The following is an 18127-nucleotide window of genomic DNA, read 5'->3' on the forward strand; positions in this document are numbered from 1 at the left end:
GGACAAAAACACCATTCACAGGAGATGGGGAGTGATATTGCTAGTCTCCATTCATATCAGAGGAATGGTGGTAGCTCTAAAAGGTGATAAACCTGTCAACAAATTTAAGAGTTCTTAAAGACATCCAAAGGATCTCATCTTCTGTCTTCCATTTTTAGAGTTAAGTTGTTTCGTTCCATTAGTTGGGCTTATTCTCCAGATCCTATTCCTCCTCTGATCTGCCCCTTTTATATTCTGACAGGAATCTTTTAGGATAAAAAAAAAAGTTTCTTAGAATAATGGTCCTTATAAAAAAATTTAAGAAACAAAAATATTTTAAAAGGAAAAAAGGAGAATACTGATCCTTGTAATTTATTTCCAGTAGCTCCATTCCTTCAGTGACAAAAGTAATTGATTAGTCCATTAGCTCATTCATTTGGCTTCATTCATCTTTCAGTTCTACATATTATTCATTTCTCTTTTGTTATGTTCTGGGAAATACACAATGACCTATAACTATATCAAGGACTTTATAACCTGGGTAGAAGACATGAATATTTTTTTAAAATACCCATACCCTACTTTATGTATGTAAAATTAGGTGAATCCTTTCCCTCAATCCAACAATATGCCCCTTGAACTAGAAATTATCAGGATATTTTGTTCCTTATACTGCATGTCCCTTTCAACTAACATGTATACATCCTTTGGTTACATTTGCTGGAGGGTAAAACTGCTGTATGCATAAAATCTACCTTAAAAAAGATTGTTAGTTCAGCCCCAGATGGAGTGGCTCAGTGGATTGAGTGCCGATCTGGGAGTATGAGAGGGAACTGGTCAATATATTTCTCCCACATTGATGTTTCTCCTATTTTTCTCATTCCCTTTCAATCTAAAAATTAAAAAAAAATTTTTTAACCTTAAAAGAAAATTGCTAGCTCAAAGGTCACAAGGACTTTTTGTTTAGTTCATCACTGTCATCACCTATATGTCCTAAAACAGTACCAAGCTAAAGGAAATAGTTGTTAAAGTTTTCCTGAGTGGTGTGTGAACAGGATGGGAACTATCATCTTGGGTGAAAGCTTGGCTGATAGGTTATTTGTGAGTTTTGAGCTCTGTTCCCCAGGTGACATTTATAAAGTTAACACATTCAAATATGCTGTTACACTATAGAATTAAATGTATTCAGTTTTCTTTTGAAGGACTTCAGGCATCCAAAATACAAACTGAATTTAGAACCAAAGAAATCCAAGAGCTAATCATATAATGTTCCTACATGGGAAAAAAAGACTCATGCCCCCTAAGAAGGGGGAGGGTGCACTGTGACTTCAACCAATGAAGTGCAACACAGACGACCTCCTTTAAATGAAGCAGTCTTGACATGTCAACTAGGAGTCTGATTCAAGGTATATTATCCTAAAATGTACACTATGCCTATTATCTGATGGAGAATTATGTTAAAATTGTGACACAAACCCCTAAAAACTTCTTCATCCTCACAGGCCTTATTTCCTTTTTGCATTTTCTGATATTTTGCTGAAGATGTGCCATTTAGTGTGTCCAGTTTTATTTCTAGGATTTCCTCTGCCAATGGATGAGGCAGCATGTACTACTGACAACCCTGCCACAAACAATGCCTTCAAGGGTCCGGCAATTTCTCTCTTCTGTGAACTCTCTGCCACTTACTGAAAAGTCTTATTTCTGGAAAAGGATTTCTCCCGGTCATTATATTTCTGCCAACTATAAGCTCATTCGTGACATGTGATACATGAAGCAGCACTGATAAGATCTATCACTCCATGACTCTCCCAGTCACTGTATGCACATTTGTCTCAGTATACACTTGTCAGCCATATAATGAGCTACAAGGCTTTATTCAAGGGTCTTCCACCTTGATTGCATCACAGTTTACTCCTGTGTGCTTTTTGTGACATAAAACATGACATAATTGGTCACTGAAGGTACTATCACATTCACTGCATTCGTAAGGTTTCCCTGTGCTAGTTTTGTACTCTGTTGAGGGCATGTCTCTGGCATCTGGCTGTCCCACAGTGGTCATGTTCCCATGTGCTACAAACCCACTGATGTGTAAGGACGTCTGAGCTGCCATAGGAGGTATGTGCACAGTCACTGTATCAATAGGGGTCTTCTCCTGTATGATGTCACTTGAATGTAACGAGCTGTGATTCTTTGAAAAAGGGTCTCCCAACTTGACTGAACCTACACATTTCTCTCTTGCATGCAGCATTCCCTTATGATATACAAGGCATGAGAGATGGGAGAAGGCTTTCCCACAATCAGAGCACCCGTAGGGTCTCTCTCCTGTATGAGTTCTTCGATGTCTATTGAGGCATGATTTATCTCTAAAAGCTTTCCCACAATCGCTGCAAGTATAGGGTTTCTCCCCTGTGTGAATTCTCTGATGGTTAATGAGACCTGATTTGTGTGAACAGGATTTTCCACACTCAGAACACACAAAGGGAGTCTTTCCAGTGTGAAATCTCTGATGGGATATGAGGCAAGTTTTCTGGCTAAAGCCTTTTCCACACTCAGTGCACACATATGGTTTCTCTCCAGTGTGAGTCCGTTGATGTATAAGAAGATTGCCCTTCTGGATGAAGCCTTTGCCACATTCGTTGCATATATAAGGTTTTTCCCCAGTGTGAATGCGCCGATGTACAATGAGATTACCCTTCTGAATGAAGCCTTTCCCACAGTCACTGCATATATATGATTTCTCTCCTGTGTGAGTTTTCTGATGGGCATTGAGCTGTGATTTCCAGCGGAAGGTTTTGTCACATTCTGTGCATTCATAAGGTTTTTCTCCTGTGTGAGTTCTCTGATGTTCAATGAGCCTGGACTTTCTGGAAAAGGCTTTGTCACACAGACTGCACCCATGGGGCTTCTCTCCTGTGTGAACTCTCTGATGATTAATGAGCCGAGATTTCTTGACAAAGCCTTTTCCACATTCATCGCATACATAGGGTTTCTCTCCTGTGTGAGTTTTCTGATGAGTAAGTAGCCGTGACTTCTTGGGGAAGGCTTTGTCACATTCAGTGCACTCATACCGTTTCTCTCCTATATGAGTTTTTTGATGTTCAGTGAGCCTGGACTTCCTGGAGAAGGCTTTCCCACATATGCCGCATCCATGAGGTTTCTCTCCTGTATGAACTCGTTGGTGGTCGATGAGGCGAGACTTCTTGATGAAGTCTTTCCCACATTCACTGCATATATGGGGTTTATTTATCTTTTGAGGTCTTTGGTGCTTAATGAATTGTGAGGGGATATTTATAGAATTTCCACATTCAGGAAATTTTATTTCGGTATGACATTGCTCATCCTTTGCACAGAGGAAGGATTTCGCCTCTTCATTAATCTTAACTGGGTTCTTCATTTCACAGTTTCCATTCTGGTTGGCCAAACTTATATTCGATATCAACACTTTCCCATGTAAGTCAAATATATCATGATTTTGCCTTAAAAGAAAATTATTTTTACTCCAATGAATGATGCTTCCAAATGCATTATTATGTTCATGGCACTGTTTTGTTCTCTTAAGACATCTTTGATTTTGGATGTGTCCTTGTAGATGACTGTCATTCTTCTTGATTTCTAGGAAAGAAGAGAAAAATGAGCTTGGTATAGAATAAAACTATTTCACCAACAGCTCAGTGTAGACTGGCATTTTATTGACAACACTGTGATCTTGGATTAAAGAAGGTCCAAGTACATGTGTTTCCTATCACTTAGACCTGGGTAAAACACAATAACATAAACAAAGAAAATAAAAGGTGAAAATAGTCATTGTATAAACAGGATTAGTTCATTCAAAATGAGTACATACAGATTTGGTTGCTTTCAGAATACGACCTCATAAAGCATGCTGAGATAGGAACATAAAATCAAGTTCCTATCAGCACTCAAGCACAGAAGATAGGTATTTGTTTCAACATGATGTGGGACACAGTCATATATCCATAAATCTTTATTAAGTGATGACTATGTACCATGCCTTGTGCTGGTCATGAGCATATAGAAACATTCCTTATTTTCACCGAGCATCCATTGTGGCTAGGAAAATCTGAACAAGAAAGCAATGATAAAGAAGACAAGTACAAATTGCGGAAAGTGGTTTGAGGGAGCAATGGAAAGCAAGGCGGAAGAAATTGGGATATAATCTAGAGAGAAGAAAAAGACAGGGCTCTCTCATGGCTTCAACATGGAGCAATTAAGAAACAGAAGAATCAGGTATTATTCCTAATTATTTGACTTGGGCCACTGAATAGGTAGGTGGTGCCTTTTCATGAGAAAGAGAATATTATGGAAGTTCTCAATGTGGGGAAATCAAGTGTGCATTTGAAAGCATATCAACATTCAAGTAGCTTTTAGATATCCAATACAGACACAAAGGACTCAATTGGATATAGAAATCTTGAGAAAGGTTTTAACTGGAGATAGCAATGTAGAAATCATTAGCCTATAAATATTATATAAGACAGAGGACCAGATGAGATCATGTTTGAAAAAATGTGCAAACTGAAAAATGAAGGCATGGGATCAAGTTTACGGTTAGTGTAACATTAAGAGTTTGGGTTTTAAGAAGTCCACAGAGGAGCACTAAACTCTATATTGTTAAAGGAAATGAGCATTCCCACACTCGGAAAACTATTAGGGTTTCATGTCAGGAACCAAATATATATTTCTTTCATCACGATATCACACTAGGGAACTGCCACCTTTCCAGTCACACTTTGTAATTGTTCAAATGCAATATTTTAACTGTTCCCATTTCTATGTCATGATCCAAATCCACATCTGATGTAATTATCCCCAAACCCACCATCTTGCTGCTAACTGCATCTTCTTTCAAAATTCCACACAGACATCTGGGTTTCCACCATTTAAGGGGTCCTAAAGGATCACACTGCTTACTGAACGAAGACCCTTGGCAGTTTAGCCTTCCATTTTTCTTCCTTTTCTAGAACTACTGGGTGTACTTTCCTATTGTTACACTGTTGTCACTGAGTTCAAAAATGAGATTACATATCTAATGATAACATAAATCAAACTCCCAAACACAGCCATTCTATCTCAGTCACTAACAAAATCCGTAACAGTTAGCCTGGAAATAAAAGTTACATTACCAATGATTATCCCTCTTATCCATGTTACTAGTTCTCTTAAGTATCTCTAGAATTGGCCTTTACACATCAGGCTTTGGGCCAATCTCATGACAGGGCACATTTCCAACTGGACACCTCCATCCTTGGCCCTTCGTCCTTACTTGAGTCCCAGATACGCCTCCTGTATATCGCGCTATCATTCCCCCGTTCAATGTCACTATAAACTGTTTCTCCTAAATTTCTCAATATTCCCTGTCTTTACTGTTCATGTTGACAATTAACTTTACACAGCCCTGAAATGTAGCAGAAGCTGAATGTCTATTACACGCAGATGTCTCCTCTATTTGTTACTAAAATTTTACTCCTAAAATGTGTTGCTTTATTTCTCACTTAATTAAATCTCTTCTAGCACCTGCTAGGGATGTGGTTCACCAGCTAGGCTCAAGAGGGCCTCCTTTCAGCATTATATATACACTAGCTCAGGCTGTAACCTCAAAGCTAACTAAAACACACTCTCAAAAGAAGAGGTCCTGGGACACGTATTAAGAAACTATGCATTTAACAAGTATTCTTTCTAATGGCTACTTGTCCAAGTTCTGCTTACTCTGTACTCACACCATAGGATACTTCCTTCAGTCCATATTTCTACCTCTCGTGTTAAACTCTCCCTGAACTCAGATATATCCAAAGGCAGCGGAGTGCTCCACTTGGATGTGAACAAGTATGTCTAAATTAGTGTCCAACCCACATCTCCTCTCCCACACATCATCTTTATCTTGGGGATGGCAACTCCACCCCTGGGATTCGTGCCCAAAACGTTACCATCATCCTTTATTCGTATTTTTCTCTCACACCCTTTGTCTACTTCATTAGGAAATCATTTCTACCCTCCTTTTATTTATTTTTTAAAAATGTTTATTTATTCATTTTTAGAGAGAGAGGAAGGTAGGGAAACATCAATTTGTTGTTACTCTCATTTATGCAGTTCATTCATTGATTCTTATATGTGCTCTGACCAGGGATTTGAACCCACAGCCTTGGTGTACCAGGACAATGCTCTAACCAACTAAGTTACTGGGTCTGGGCCCTGCCCTTCTTTTAAATACACTGAGAAGCTGACCACACCTCACCCTTTGTACCCAGGCTGAGACAAGCATTCTGTCTTGTACCATAGCAAACAGGCTTCCAACTGGATTCCAGCCTTGACCTCTGCCCACAACCATCTACTTTCTACAAAGTAACCACAGGGATCATTTTAAATATAAATTACATTGTGTAACCCTTCTACTGAAACCTCTCAAATGTTTTTTCATCTTATTATTTTAAAAAATCAACTTTCTGAAATGTCCTTGGAAGGTCCTACATGGCATGTCCACTCTAAAACCTAGCTACCATATCACTCTAAAACCTAGCTACCATATTGCCCTATCTCCATATTCTCTCCATCCACTGTCCCCTTCGTCCACCCCAAGTACTCACACAGGCTTCCTTTAAGTTCTTCTCAGGCCCTTGAAACTGCCATTTTGTCTACTTTGGAATGCAATTCACCTATGAGACCTAATCACACCCCTTATATACCTGCTTAAAGGGATCTTACCAAAGAACCATTTCCCTCCCTAGGTGACCAAAGATTGAAGGGCCTAAGCTAGATTCCTGGCTGCTAACAGCAGCTCCCAGCCCTCTTGCACACAATTTCCTTTTGCTGTTTGACTGATCTTCTCAGCAGTTTTCACCACAAGGCATAATATTTATATAGACTTATTCTGATGAATTTTGTGTCACCACCTTTTAGAATATAATCTCTGAGCATGTGTAATAGGCCACCCACTAACATTTAAGGCCATTAAAAATATTTAAGGCAATGGACCAAGAAAAGATTCTCATGTATGGAAAATAGTGCAATGGTTCTTTTAAATATAGTTGACCTTGAGTTTAGGGTGGTGGGGAAAGTAAGCTGTATAAGCAAGATGAGACCATCTCATGGAAGTTGTTGACAAAAGAGAAATTTCCATCTCATACGACTAGGATGAATTGGGACTTAATGTCATCAGACTATCATAAGGAAAAGGAAAGCTTTAAGAAAATGAATCCAGCGACATCATTTAAGATAAACTAAAAGGATGATCAGAGTTAACAATTATACAAGGAAATTAAAACAACACAGGCATGAGAGTTAATAACATGGTTTGGGTTGGAAGCAGAGAATGAGAAATTTTAAGAAATCAACAAGAATGGCAAAGACTTTGAATAAGGGAGCTGAGGCGGTAGGCCAGCATCTAGGAACTAACACGTTCCTGGCACAGAGCTCTTAAAACCCTCTTAAGACATAAAAGAGCATCTTTTGTTCTAATATTTGGTCTTTGACCTGGTTCCTGACAGAGCTCCTAAACCCTCTGGAATTTCCCCTGTAATCACAGTGTCTTTTGTTCTAATTGGTTGACTCTGGGTGGCTTCCTGGATGGGAGCTGGTCACCAGAAAGACTAAGCCACGATTAAAAGCATGGAACTTTCAGCCCCACCTCCCATTCTCTGGAGGGGGGTTGGAGCTGGAAATGAAGTTCATGGTGGATCATGCCTGCGAGAGGAAACCTCCATAAAATCTCAAAGATATAGGGTTTGGGGAGCTTCTGGGTTGGTGAACAAGGAAGGTGCTGGAAGAGTGGCACCTGGAGAAGCCATGGAAACTCCATGCCCCTTCCCACATGCCCTGCCCTCTGCATCTCTCCCACTTGGCTATTCCTGAGTCATATCCTTTTATAATAAACTGGTGATCTAGTAAGCAAAATGTTTCCCTGAGTTCTGTGAGCCGCTGTAGTAAATTAATGGAACCCAAGGAAGAGGTGACTGGAACCTCTGATCTAAAGCTAATGGTCTGAAACACAGGTGACAGCCTGGACTCGCAATGAGCATTTAAAGTGCAGTGGGGACAATCTTGCAGAACTGAGCCCTTAATTTGTAGGACTGGATGCTATCTACAGGCAGAATAGTGTCAGAATTGAGTTAACTTGTAGGACACCCCCCGGAGTTCCAGAGAATTGCTTGTTGTGGGGAGAAGTGTTGTGAACGTGGCAGTGTGTGAGAGTAAAGGAGAAACACAAGAGGAGGACTGAGCTTTTTCCAACTCCACCAGGATAGATACCAATAACAGCATGTACTACAGACTGAATGTTTACATCATGCCCACAGTTACGTTAAGATCCCAACGCCCAATCAAAGATGGGGTGAAAGTTAAGAAAGGGAAACAACTTTATCTAAAGGGGGAAGAAGGTGCTGTTGTCGGAAGACAGTGTTATCATACATCTCTCCTTGGACAGAGACATGGAAGATGGAATTTCAGAGTAAGAAAAGTACAAGGGCCCTGGCTAGTGTGGCTCAGTGGATTGAGTGCTGGCCTGTGGACTGAAAATTCACCGGTTTGATTCCCAGTCAGGGTACATGCCTGGGTTGTGGGCCAGGTCCCCAGCTGGTGGTGTGCAAGAGGCACCTGATCAGTGTTTCACTCACATGTTGCTGTTTCCCTCTCTTTAAGAATAAATAAATAAAATTAACAACAACAAAAAAAAGAAAAAGTAGAAGGAAGAGGTACTGATATAAAGGTAGGGAAGGATGGTGAGACTGAGAATTTTAAGAAAAACCTAGAGAAAAAAAATCAAAACGTAGATGAAATAAATAGAGATCAAATCCAAGAAGAGATACATTCCTCTAAACATGTCGAAGAAGAAGAGCTCTTTTATGGAAGACTCATGGAGATTCTGTTCACATGTCCTCAGACAACCCTCACAGCTGTGACACCTCGGAATGACTAGAATAGGACTTCCTCAGCCGCCCTCCTTGCTGGTTCTCTCTCACTCACCTGAACAGATTCCACTGCGGGATTCATCTTCTATTGTCCACGGTTCCCCTCGCTCCAATCTGGACAGTGTGTCTGGCTTCCTGGCTGGATACCCTGTTCATGTAAAGTGACAGAAGAGATAGGGCTCTTTGAATTGGGCTTTGGTCTGCCAACAAAGAACAAGCTTATATTTTAGGAACTATGCAGCCTGCAGGTCAGCAAATCTTTTTCTCTGAAGAAGGACACATTATGCCCTCTCACCTGGGACCAGAAAGGGGACTGCGACTTAACTACCACTTCAGAGCATCACAGATACTTCAGATCTTTCAGAGGCTAAGAAAGGCCACTAACACGGCATCTTCTGAGTGACACAGGGGAGCTGTCCTCACCCACTGACACCAGGTTGCTGTAGTTCTCCAACATCACATCCCTGTACAGATCCTTTTGATCGGGGTCCAGGAGCTGCCATTCCTCCCAGGTGAAGTCCACAGCCACATCATGAAACGTTAGTGATTCCTGTAAAAACACGGTCCTATTTAATAGGAGTGTTTCTCTGTTATTGAAATAGAAGAAATGCAAAGGAAGTTGTCCTGCTCATTTCTACCATATATAGGCTATATCTACATATTGTAATTAAGTGTTTTGATTTTGTTTTTTAGATTTTATTTACTTATTTTTAGAGAGAGAGGAAGGAAGAGAGAAAGAGGGAAAGAAACATCAATGTGTGGCTGCCTCTGGCACCCACCACCATGGACCTGGTCCACAACCCAGGTATGTTTCCTGACGGGGAATTGAACTGGTGACCGTCTTTGCAGTCTGGTGCTCAGTCCACTGAACCAGCCAGGGCAAGTGTTTTGATTTTTTAAAACTACAATGTTATAGAAGTAAGATCTATCCATATTCAAAATCAACCTCTAGTAAAATTTTCTCTAATCGTTCAGTCAACCATCATGCTACAAATCAGATATTTATGTAATAATTAGTTATTAAATACTCTAGGAACATTTACAATATACATATTTGAAACATTTGCTATTTATATACAGCAATTATATATAGCATTTGATATATACATAATAACACATATATATTTTGAAAGGTACATATTTGCCAGGCATTACATACATTTATATATATATATTTATATTTGTATTTATATATATAAAATATACATGTGTGTGTATATATAGCCTTTTACATGTATATTTGTGCCATATATATATTTATATTTTAAAGGCACATATTTGCCAGGCATTAAATTTACGCCAGCAATCAGAGTGAATAAAACATATTCCATTCCCACATTCACTGTCCATCTTGATAGCCATTATCAGAATCAACCACAAGAAAATGCAGACTGTATCACTGCAAGACACTACACATTAAATAAGTATATTTTATATGTTAGGAGGAAGAAAGCACCTTTCCAAAACATGTCCAAAAAACAAAATGCTATTAAAGTTCATTAAGCAGACTAAGAAAATAAATAGCAGCCTTCATAAAACACAAATGTTGTCACATGCCACATAACAATGTTCCAGTCAACAACAGACCACGTATATGATGGTGGTAGACCATACAGACCAGGTGTGCAGTAGGCTATGTGACCTTGGTCTAAGCGCCTTTATGATGTTTATATAATTAAGTTGCCTAATGATGCAATTCTCAGAATGTATGCTTGTGATGAAGTGGCACACGACTGATATTAGTATATATATATTATGTGTGTGTGTGTGTGTGTATGTATGTGTGTGTGTGTGTATATATATATATATATATATATATATGTAATTTATATTCACATAACCAGGCAGTTTCACAGCACATCAACTACACTGAAGAGATAATGAACTGGAAGGTGACTATCAGAAAGAAATTACTCAAAATGCAGTAAAAGGGCATGGTAGTGAAATACATAAAAGACAGAAGAATAGACCTAGAGGCAAGAGTGAGGTCCAACATTTACCAATCCAGTTTATGAGAGAGTAAATATATTAATTGGAAGGCACTATCCGAAGATCTAAGGGCTGAGACAGATGCATCTGTCCATATCTATACGGACATAGATGTATACACAGGTACAGTGACAAAAAGTACACATTACTGCCCATATGTTAAACTGCATTAGGGGATGAGGGAAGAAACATAAGAAATCTTACTTTTTCGCTGTATGTACTTTGTAATCCCTAAAGTTTTAAAAATGTATCCACGTACGGTCGTATGATGAAAGTTTTTAAAAGTAATAAAAGGTGAGGCAGTAGGAAGTAGCTTTGAACACAGGAAAGAGCGTACTATCTTAGAGAGGAGGAGGTAGCAAAGGAAACCCTTTGGGACCTCAACAACTCTAGCAGACAACAGCATTCTCCTCTGCCTACTGCTAAACCTGAACTCAAACACCAGTTCAACCACGTGGTCACACAGGACCTTTAAACGTCATATAATCCTTCCATTTTCTTAGATCATCTAGGTTTTATTCTTAGATTAACCCTGACTGCTGCAAGGCTGGGTCCATGGGTCAGCCTGCTATGGTCCCGCAAACTGTGTGAGTTCTCATGGTCTATTTGTGGCCTGTTTTCAAAGGGCTCTCTGAGGAGCCCTGCTTTTGCATTGTGAGAAAAGTGAAGTTAAGGCGACACTGTCTACCATGGTAGCTCTAGGAAGAACCATAAAAAAAAGTCCTAAGACCTAAGTGTCTGAAATATATGGTGACATCCTCTGAGGAACTGGGCTGCTTTCTCCTCCACCTCAGGGCACAGCCTGTCTTCATCATGATTCTCTGGTTGTGAGAACTGTCAGGGGTACCTGACAAAAGGGGACAGTTAATGTAACCTGCAGGATGCTCTAATCACATGACGTTCCAACATTAGTCATTTAGACGGAATCCCAGGAACAATATATTCCTGATCCTACTTACCTTGATGTTGAAGTGAGAGGCTAATTTTTTTTCTACTTTGCCAATTCATACTCTGCCATTTAACTGAATTGTGTTTTAATATCCTCCAGAAAACAATCACAGAATGAAGGAAGGAATAAAACAAACTAAAAGTCACCTGGTCCTTAATCATTTTCTTCTGTTATTCAGAAATGGCCAGTACCGAGGATGCTGTGTCCTTAGTCTCTTCTTTAACTGAGATTTCTAACCAGAAATCTCAGTCTGCGGTCAGTGGTGTCCCCGCAAATGATGATATCTAGGTCCTGAAACTGCCTCCTCAGGTCATGTGATGGATCTTGTTTCTCAAGTCAGGACCTGTGTGCTAAAAAGTAAATTTACTTTGTTTATTGATTTTAGAGAGAGAAAGGAAGGGAGAGGGAAAGAGAGAAACATCGATTTGTTGTTCCACTTATCGACGCACTCACTGGTTGATTCTGCCGTATGTCCTGCCTGGGGATCGAACTTTGGTGTATGGGGGCAATGCTCTAACCAATTGAGCTACCCAGTCAGGTCTGAAAAACGAATTCACTTTGAGTGTACATTTCCTCTGGGCCCAGATGTTGTCACTGCTACTGTCACTTGTCTGATTTCAAGGCCATCTGTCCCTTTATTTGAAGCTCCAGAGTCTATTCCACTCTAGAGCAACAAGACCTAAGATCCTGAAAGTGCAGGCAGTATGCCTTTCTTCTGTGAAGTCAAAGTACAGTGTCTGTGAAAGGGGAGATGGGAGAGGGAACGAGCACTATGTGATGCCCTTGCAGCAGGGACTTCTCACACAGACCAATTTTTGGACAGAGACATATAAAAGGCAAGGATCTGGATATCTGTTTCTTTAAAACTGTATGTGTTCATTAACCTGTAGACAAGTCTCTGTACAACTAATGTATAACCACACCTCAGTGCGAAGACAAATATACTAAGCCAAACGCTACCTAACCATTTCACCAATTGTTATGTGAGCCAAAGGAAAACAAATAGAAAAAAAATTAAAGCAAAACTATTACTTGTGGATATGTACACACTTAGTAACAGTACAAAAACATGCATTGTTTAAAACAAGTTTAAGAAAGTGCACTTTAAGATGAAAAACCCCACTGAATGGCAACAGCAGAGGAGGCGGATCCAAGGGCCCATTCTGCCACAGAAACGTCAAAACATTAAGTGAGAACTGTCAGCTTCAAAAACAAAATGAAAACTGTCAGAACTCTGAATCAACCACAGTGAACACTGGGTGAAGAAAAAGGCAACTTACAAATGGGAGCAAAGCCTGGTGCCATTTTTGTTTGTCCTTGCTGCACCCCCTCCCCAGGCTGGGGGTGCTGAGATGGCAGCCAGCATTCCCCGTGTGGGACCTGGCTCCTGGTCTGGAAGGAAGAGAGCAAACCTGACTGGAAAAGAATGGGCCGGGTGCTGGAACCTCCCTGAGCCCTACCTCGAGGACTGGCTCAGTGTGCTCGTCTCCATTCCACCTAATTTGGAACCCAGCAAGGAAAAGCAGCAGGACTGTGTTAAAAACACTGTACAGAGGATGAGCAACCTGCAGCTGCCTGGAGAAAAGATTACAGTTCAGACACTGTCACCACCGTCATCAAAACCTGAAAGGTTGAAAGGAAGGCTGGGAAGGCAGTTTCTTTTCATTCAAAAGCACCAGTGTACACAGGGGAATTTATAAAGTCATGTACATGCACAGGGCAGGATGCCTGCTCAGGGGAGGCCCGAGAAGACTCGAGGCTTTCCTCTGGCTGACCTCTACCCTCTGTGTAAGCAGGAAATGAGGGCTAAGGCCGAGTTGTAAACAGCCTGGCTAAGCAATGAAGGAGCACGCCAGGACACAATGCACAACCATGAACACATCATACTGAGCGAAAGAAAGCAGGCACAAAAGATTGCATACTATGTGATTCCACTAATATGAAATGTCCAGAATAGGTACATCCATAGGGATGGAAAGCAGACTGGGGTTGGCAGGGTCTGAGGAGAGGGAGAATGTGGAGTGACTGCTTAATGGGTACAGGGTTTCCTTCTGGGGTGACAAAAATGTTCTGGGACTAGACAGAAGTTGTGGTTGTACAACACTGTGAATAAACTAAAGAAGCCACTGTGAACGTACTACAGAAGCCACTAAAGAATGTACTAAAGAAATAGAATGCACTGAAGAATTGTTGACTTTAAAATGGTTAATTTTATGTTTTGTGAATTTCACCTCAATAAAAAAATCAAATACATCCTATATATGTCCAGTGAAACAATATAAATACTTTCTTTAAAGCCAAGAATAAGGCAAGATGGGAAGTATCACCGATATTATCTATTACTATTCTGGAAATGTGACCCCGCTAATTTGATGAAGAACTAAGTAAAAATAATCAACAACAGAAGAGAAAGCAAACTATAAGAAGTTCCCTAATATGACTAAAAGTCAGAGTTTCAGAGATTTGAGTGAACACATGCCAAAAGTAAGTTTTTAGTCAGATGGCTGATTACAAAATTTATATCTAAAAACTGGTAACATTCCAAAACACATACTTCTTATAGCAGTGTTGCGTGACCAAATATTTTGGGGGAATAGTTACACTCTGCTGAATACTTCCAATAGAGATATTACTAGAATATGAAAATCCACTTCTAGAAATTTTTGCAAAGGAAACAATGACAAACACATGCAAAGCTGATGTAAAAGTGTTATTCAAGTCTATTAGTAGAGGATTAACTGAATGAGGAAAAATACGCACATCTAATGATATACTATGCAATTACTAAAAATGCTAACAATGTCCCAGTCAGGGCAGATTGTTAGCATTCTAACAATCTAATGTTAGATTGTGGCTCTAACTAATGTTAGAATGTTAGGTTGGTTGCGTGTGGCTCAGTTGGTTGGGTGTTATCCCGCAATGTGAAATATTGCTGGTTCAATTCCTAGTCAGGGCATATGCCTGGGTTGCAGGTTCAGTCCTCAGACAGGGTATGTGCCAGAGGCAACTGATCAATGATTCTTTCTCACTTTGATGTTTCTCTCCCTTTCTCCCTTCCTTCCCTTTTCTCTAAAATTAAATAAAATCTTTTTTTAATGCTCACGATCTATATTTAGTTAAAAGATATGTACCTTGATGTACAACATAAGCACATGAAAACAAGTTGAACATCATAAATCTGAGAAATGCAGATCAAAACCACAATTGACATACTGCTTCACAACTGCTAGAATGGCTATGATAAAACCCTGAAAATAGCAAACATTGGTGAAGACGTGGAAGAACTAGAACCCTCATGCACTTCTGGTGGGAATATAAAATGGCACAGCTACTTTGGAAAACAACGTTCTTCAAGTGATTAAATACATTCAGTGCTCACCTCACTGAAGTTTTATGAGCTACTCTTTTCGTCAAGATTTTATTATGAAAAGTTTCAAATGTATAGCATAAAGTTTGAAGAATTTTACATTTGAGTACTTTTATGTCTATCACATAGATTTTACAATGATTGTTTCTTTTATTACCTATCTATCTATATGTCATTCCTCTACTCATCATTAATCTATCCCTAGTCTTTAAGATGGGGAGAAGGAGGACTGAGGGAGAGAGATGGGGGAGGGGGGGAGGGGAAAGTTGTGGTGGGAAGGCGGAGACAAATGTATTTGAACAACAACAAAAAAAGATGGGCAGGAAAATATGCCTGTCCTCATTTATAATATGACTCAGACATTTTACTCCAGACTTATACACAAGAGAAGTAAAAACATGTCCACACAAAACCTTGTACACAGAAGTGTATAGCAGCACTATTTATAACAGTCTAAATGTGGAAACAACCCAAATATCTGCCAGCTGAAGGGACATATCCACACAATGGAACAGTATTCAGGTATAAAAACAGATGAAGTACACATACATGCTACCACATGGGTAAACCTCCAAAACATGATGCTAAGTGAAAGGAGCCAGTCACAAAAGAGCACATATTATATGATTGCATTTATATGCAATGTCCAAAATAGGCAAATCTAGAGGGACAGGAAATGGTTGCTTAGAAATGGGAGGAATGGAAGGATAGAGGTGGTAACTAGAGGGCAGAGGGTGTCTTTTTAAAAATTCACTGTGCTGATGGTTGGACATAACCATGACCACAGTAAGAACCATTGAATTGTATACTCTCAATGGATGAATTGTATGGTATGTGACTAATAAAGTTGTTATTTAAAAAAAGTTGAGTAGAACTATAATTATATGCTTACTGAAATATCTAGGGGGAAATATATAAAAGTGTACAACTTTGAAATACATTTTTTTAAATGTAAAAAGATGGGTTAATGACAAGCAAAGTTGTGCTATATGAATAGATATGTAATAAAAGAAACAATAAAATCATGATAAATCCTAGGTGATAGGCATATAGGTATTCAAATGTAAAATTCTTTAAACTTTGCTGTATGTTGGAAACTTTTCATAATAAAAGCATGGGGAACAGGGAAGCTTATAATAATAAGGGTTCAGTGAGGTGAGCAGAAGCAAAATTAAAAAAATGTTAATGTAATTGCTCTTCTATGTAATAGTAAATTGAAAGAACAAAAAGGTCAAAAGCAAAAAGACACCATTCACAACAGCAAAAAATTTAAAAATCAAGGTGGAGATGAGGGACAGGGAACCACACCCTTAAGTAAATGCAGAATCACAACCTGTTCTTAAAAGTGACAACTGAATATTTAAACATTTAAATTCTATCTAAATGAAAGCACACGTTGAGTGATCCTAGTCATAATGGCATGCGTTTGTCTATTATAATGTTGACAGAAAAATTTTAAAAGCAATAATTAAGGGAAAAATGTATGTGTTTGTTACATGACCGTATATGATGTGAAATTAAATGATGAGGCAAATTATACCAATGTTTCAGCGATTTATTGAAATTGTGAAAATCAAACATTAAAAAAGCGAAGACTAAAAGGAAAATAAATGAAAAATTTAACAAACGATAGCATTGGAGAACAAAATTGGGGTAATCGAGGTGTTATTTTACTTGTGTTAGAATGATGCTGAAAGTATCTATCAATGCGTGTATGTGTCACATACAGCAAACTTGTAGGAAGGGGAAAATTCGCATTTTAGTAGAAACCTGACCATTTCAGATGTGCTTAATCCTCCTCCACCAACAAGCTGTCATGTCAAGGTAAAAGGGGAATGTGGGAAGCCAAAGATTTGCGAGGTAGCTACCGTTTGAACCTCACCCCACCCACCAACCAGCTTCAGCTCCACAAACCTCTCAACGACGGACACATGTGGACCTTCCCAAACACTGGTCACTCCCCATCAGCACAATGACGAAACCTGGTCCAGTCCCGGGGTTCGCGGGCCATAGCCCTGGCTCCTGTCATTGAGCCGCATCTTACATCCCGAATCCGAACAGACACTGCTTTCACTGTCCAAAACCAGTCCCCACCGCAGCCCTCGGTCACAGACTGACACCACACCCTGGCCACGGACTTTCAGTCGTTCATCTCGATAGGCCTTTCAGCACTTACCACCAGTATCCCTCAGGTCTGACCCCAGAGACACCCCAACCACAGGCAGCGCATTCACAGACTTCCGCTTGCTGCCTCTCCCGCCACGGACGCCACGGCTCCCCCACCCGGACACCCAAAGACACCTCGATCCTCTCATCCTGTTCCTCGTAGAGCCCCACACACACAGACACAGGTTTCTCGTGACCCCACCGCGACCTGCTACAGGCGGCGCTTCCGCGAATTCTTTTTTCTGTGCACCCTCGCTCAGCCTCGGCGCCGGCCTACGGCGGCCGGCGAGGGTCTGAGAGGTGTCTGCGGAGCACAGCCGCCGGGATTTCAGGTGTCCAGGGAGCAAATATGACCGCACACACTTCGCCACGGATGCGGGGAGCGGCCATCTTTCAACTCTTGACGTACGAAGGGCCTAACAGCCGGTTTGGCTGGCGTAGCCCGGAAAAGTTGGAACGACGAAAAGCCACCAAACGACCTCATATTTCGCCACCTTAAAACCACGAGAACTGCATTAACTTTCAGAATCTCGAACTCGCCCAAGACAAACGTGGGGTGGGCTATGTCCGCCTCAGCGAGCTGGGGTGAAAAAAACTATCGGCTTTGTATAAAGAGTTGGAAATGATACAGTGGGCGCCGCCATCTTAGAAGTTAGGTATCCGTACAAAACATAACGACTTTTCAGCGGAGGAAGAAGAGCAGACGTACAGGCCGAAAGGCAAATACTACGAAAATGCTTGTGGCAGGAAGATGAT

At 40.3% G+C, this 18127-nt stretch overlaps 1 protein-coding gene across 2 annotated transcripts; it reads right to left on the reverse strand.

Moving 5' to 3' along the window:
• Positions 1–1804: 1804 nt before the first annotated feature.
• ZNF613 (zinc finger protein 613) lies at positions 1805–17453 on the reverse strand. Of its 2 annotated transcripts, XM_054587215.1 has the most exons (5): positions 17382–17453; positions 11985–12188; positions 9324–9450; positions 8956–9048; positions 1805–3591 (listed from the first exon to the last, which is right to left on the reverse strand). In XM_054587215.1, the coding sequence occupies exons 2-5, from the start codon at positions 11997–11999 to the stop codon at positions 1856–1858; spliced, it is 1971 nt and encodes a 656-aa protein (XP_054443190.1). In that variant the 5' UTR covers positions 12000–12188; positions 17382–17453; the 3' UTR covers positions 1805–1855. The 2 variants fall into 2 exon arrangements, with proteins under 2 accessions (XP_054443190.1, XP_054443191.1); XM_054587216.1 differs by lacking the exon at positions 17382–17453 and having other exon boundaries at positions 9328–9450; positions 11985–12301.
• Between the last annotated feature and the right edge of the window lie 674 nt (positions 17454–18127).

This window comes from Pteronotus mesoamericanus, unplaced genomic scaffold (assembly GCF_021234165.1).
Source record: "Pteronotus mesoamericanus isolate MK-2021 breed Mesoamerican mustached bat unplaced genomic scaffold, CSHL_Meso_final scaffold_1135, whole genome shotgun sequence".
In the NCBI taxonomy this organism is placed as follows: domain Eukaryota; kingdom Metazoa; phylum Chordata; class Mammalia; order Chiroptera; family Mormoopidae; genus Pteronotus; species Pteronotus mesoamericanus.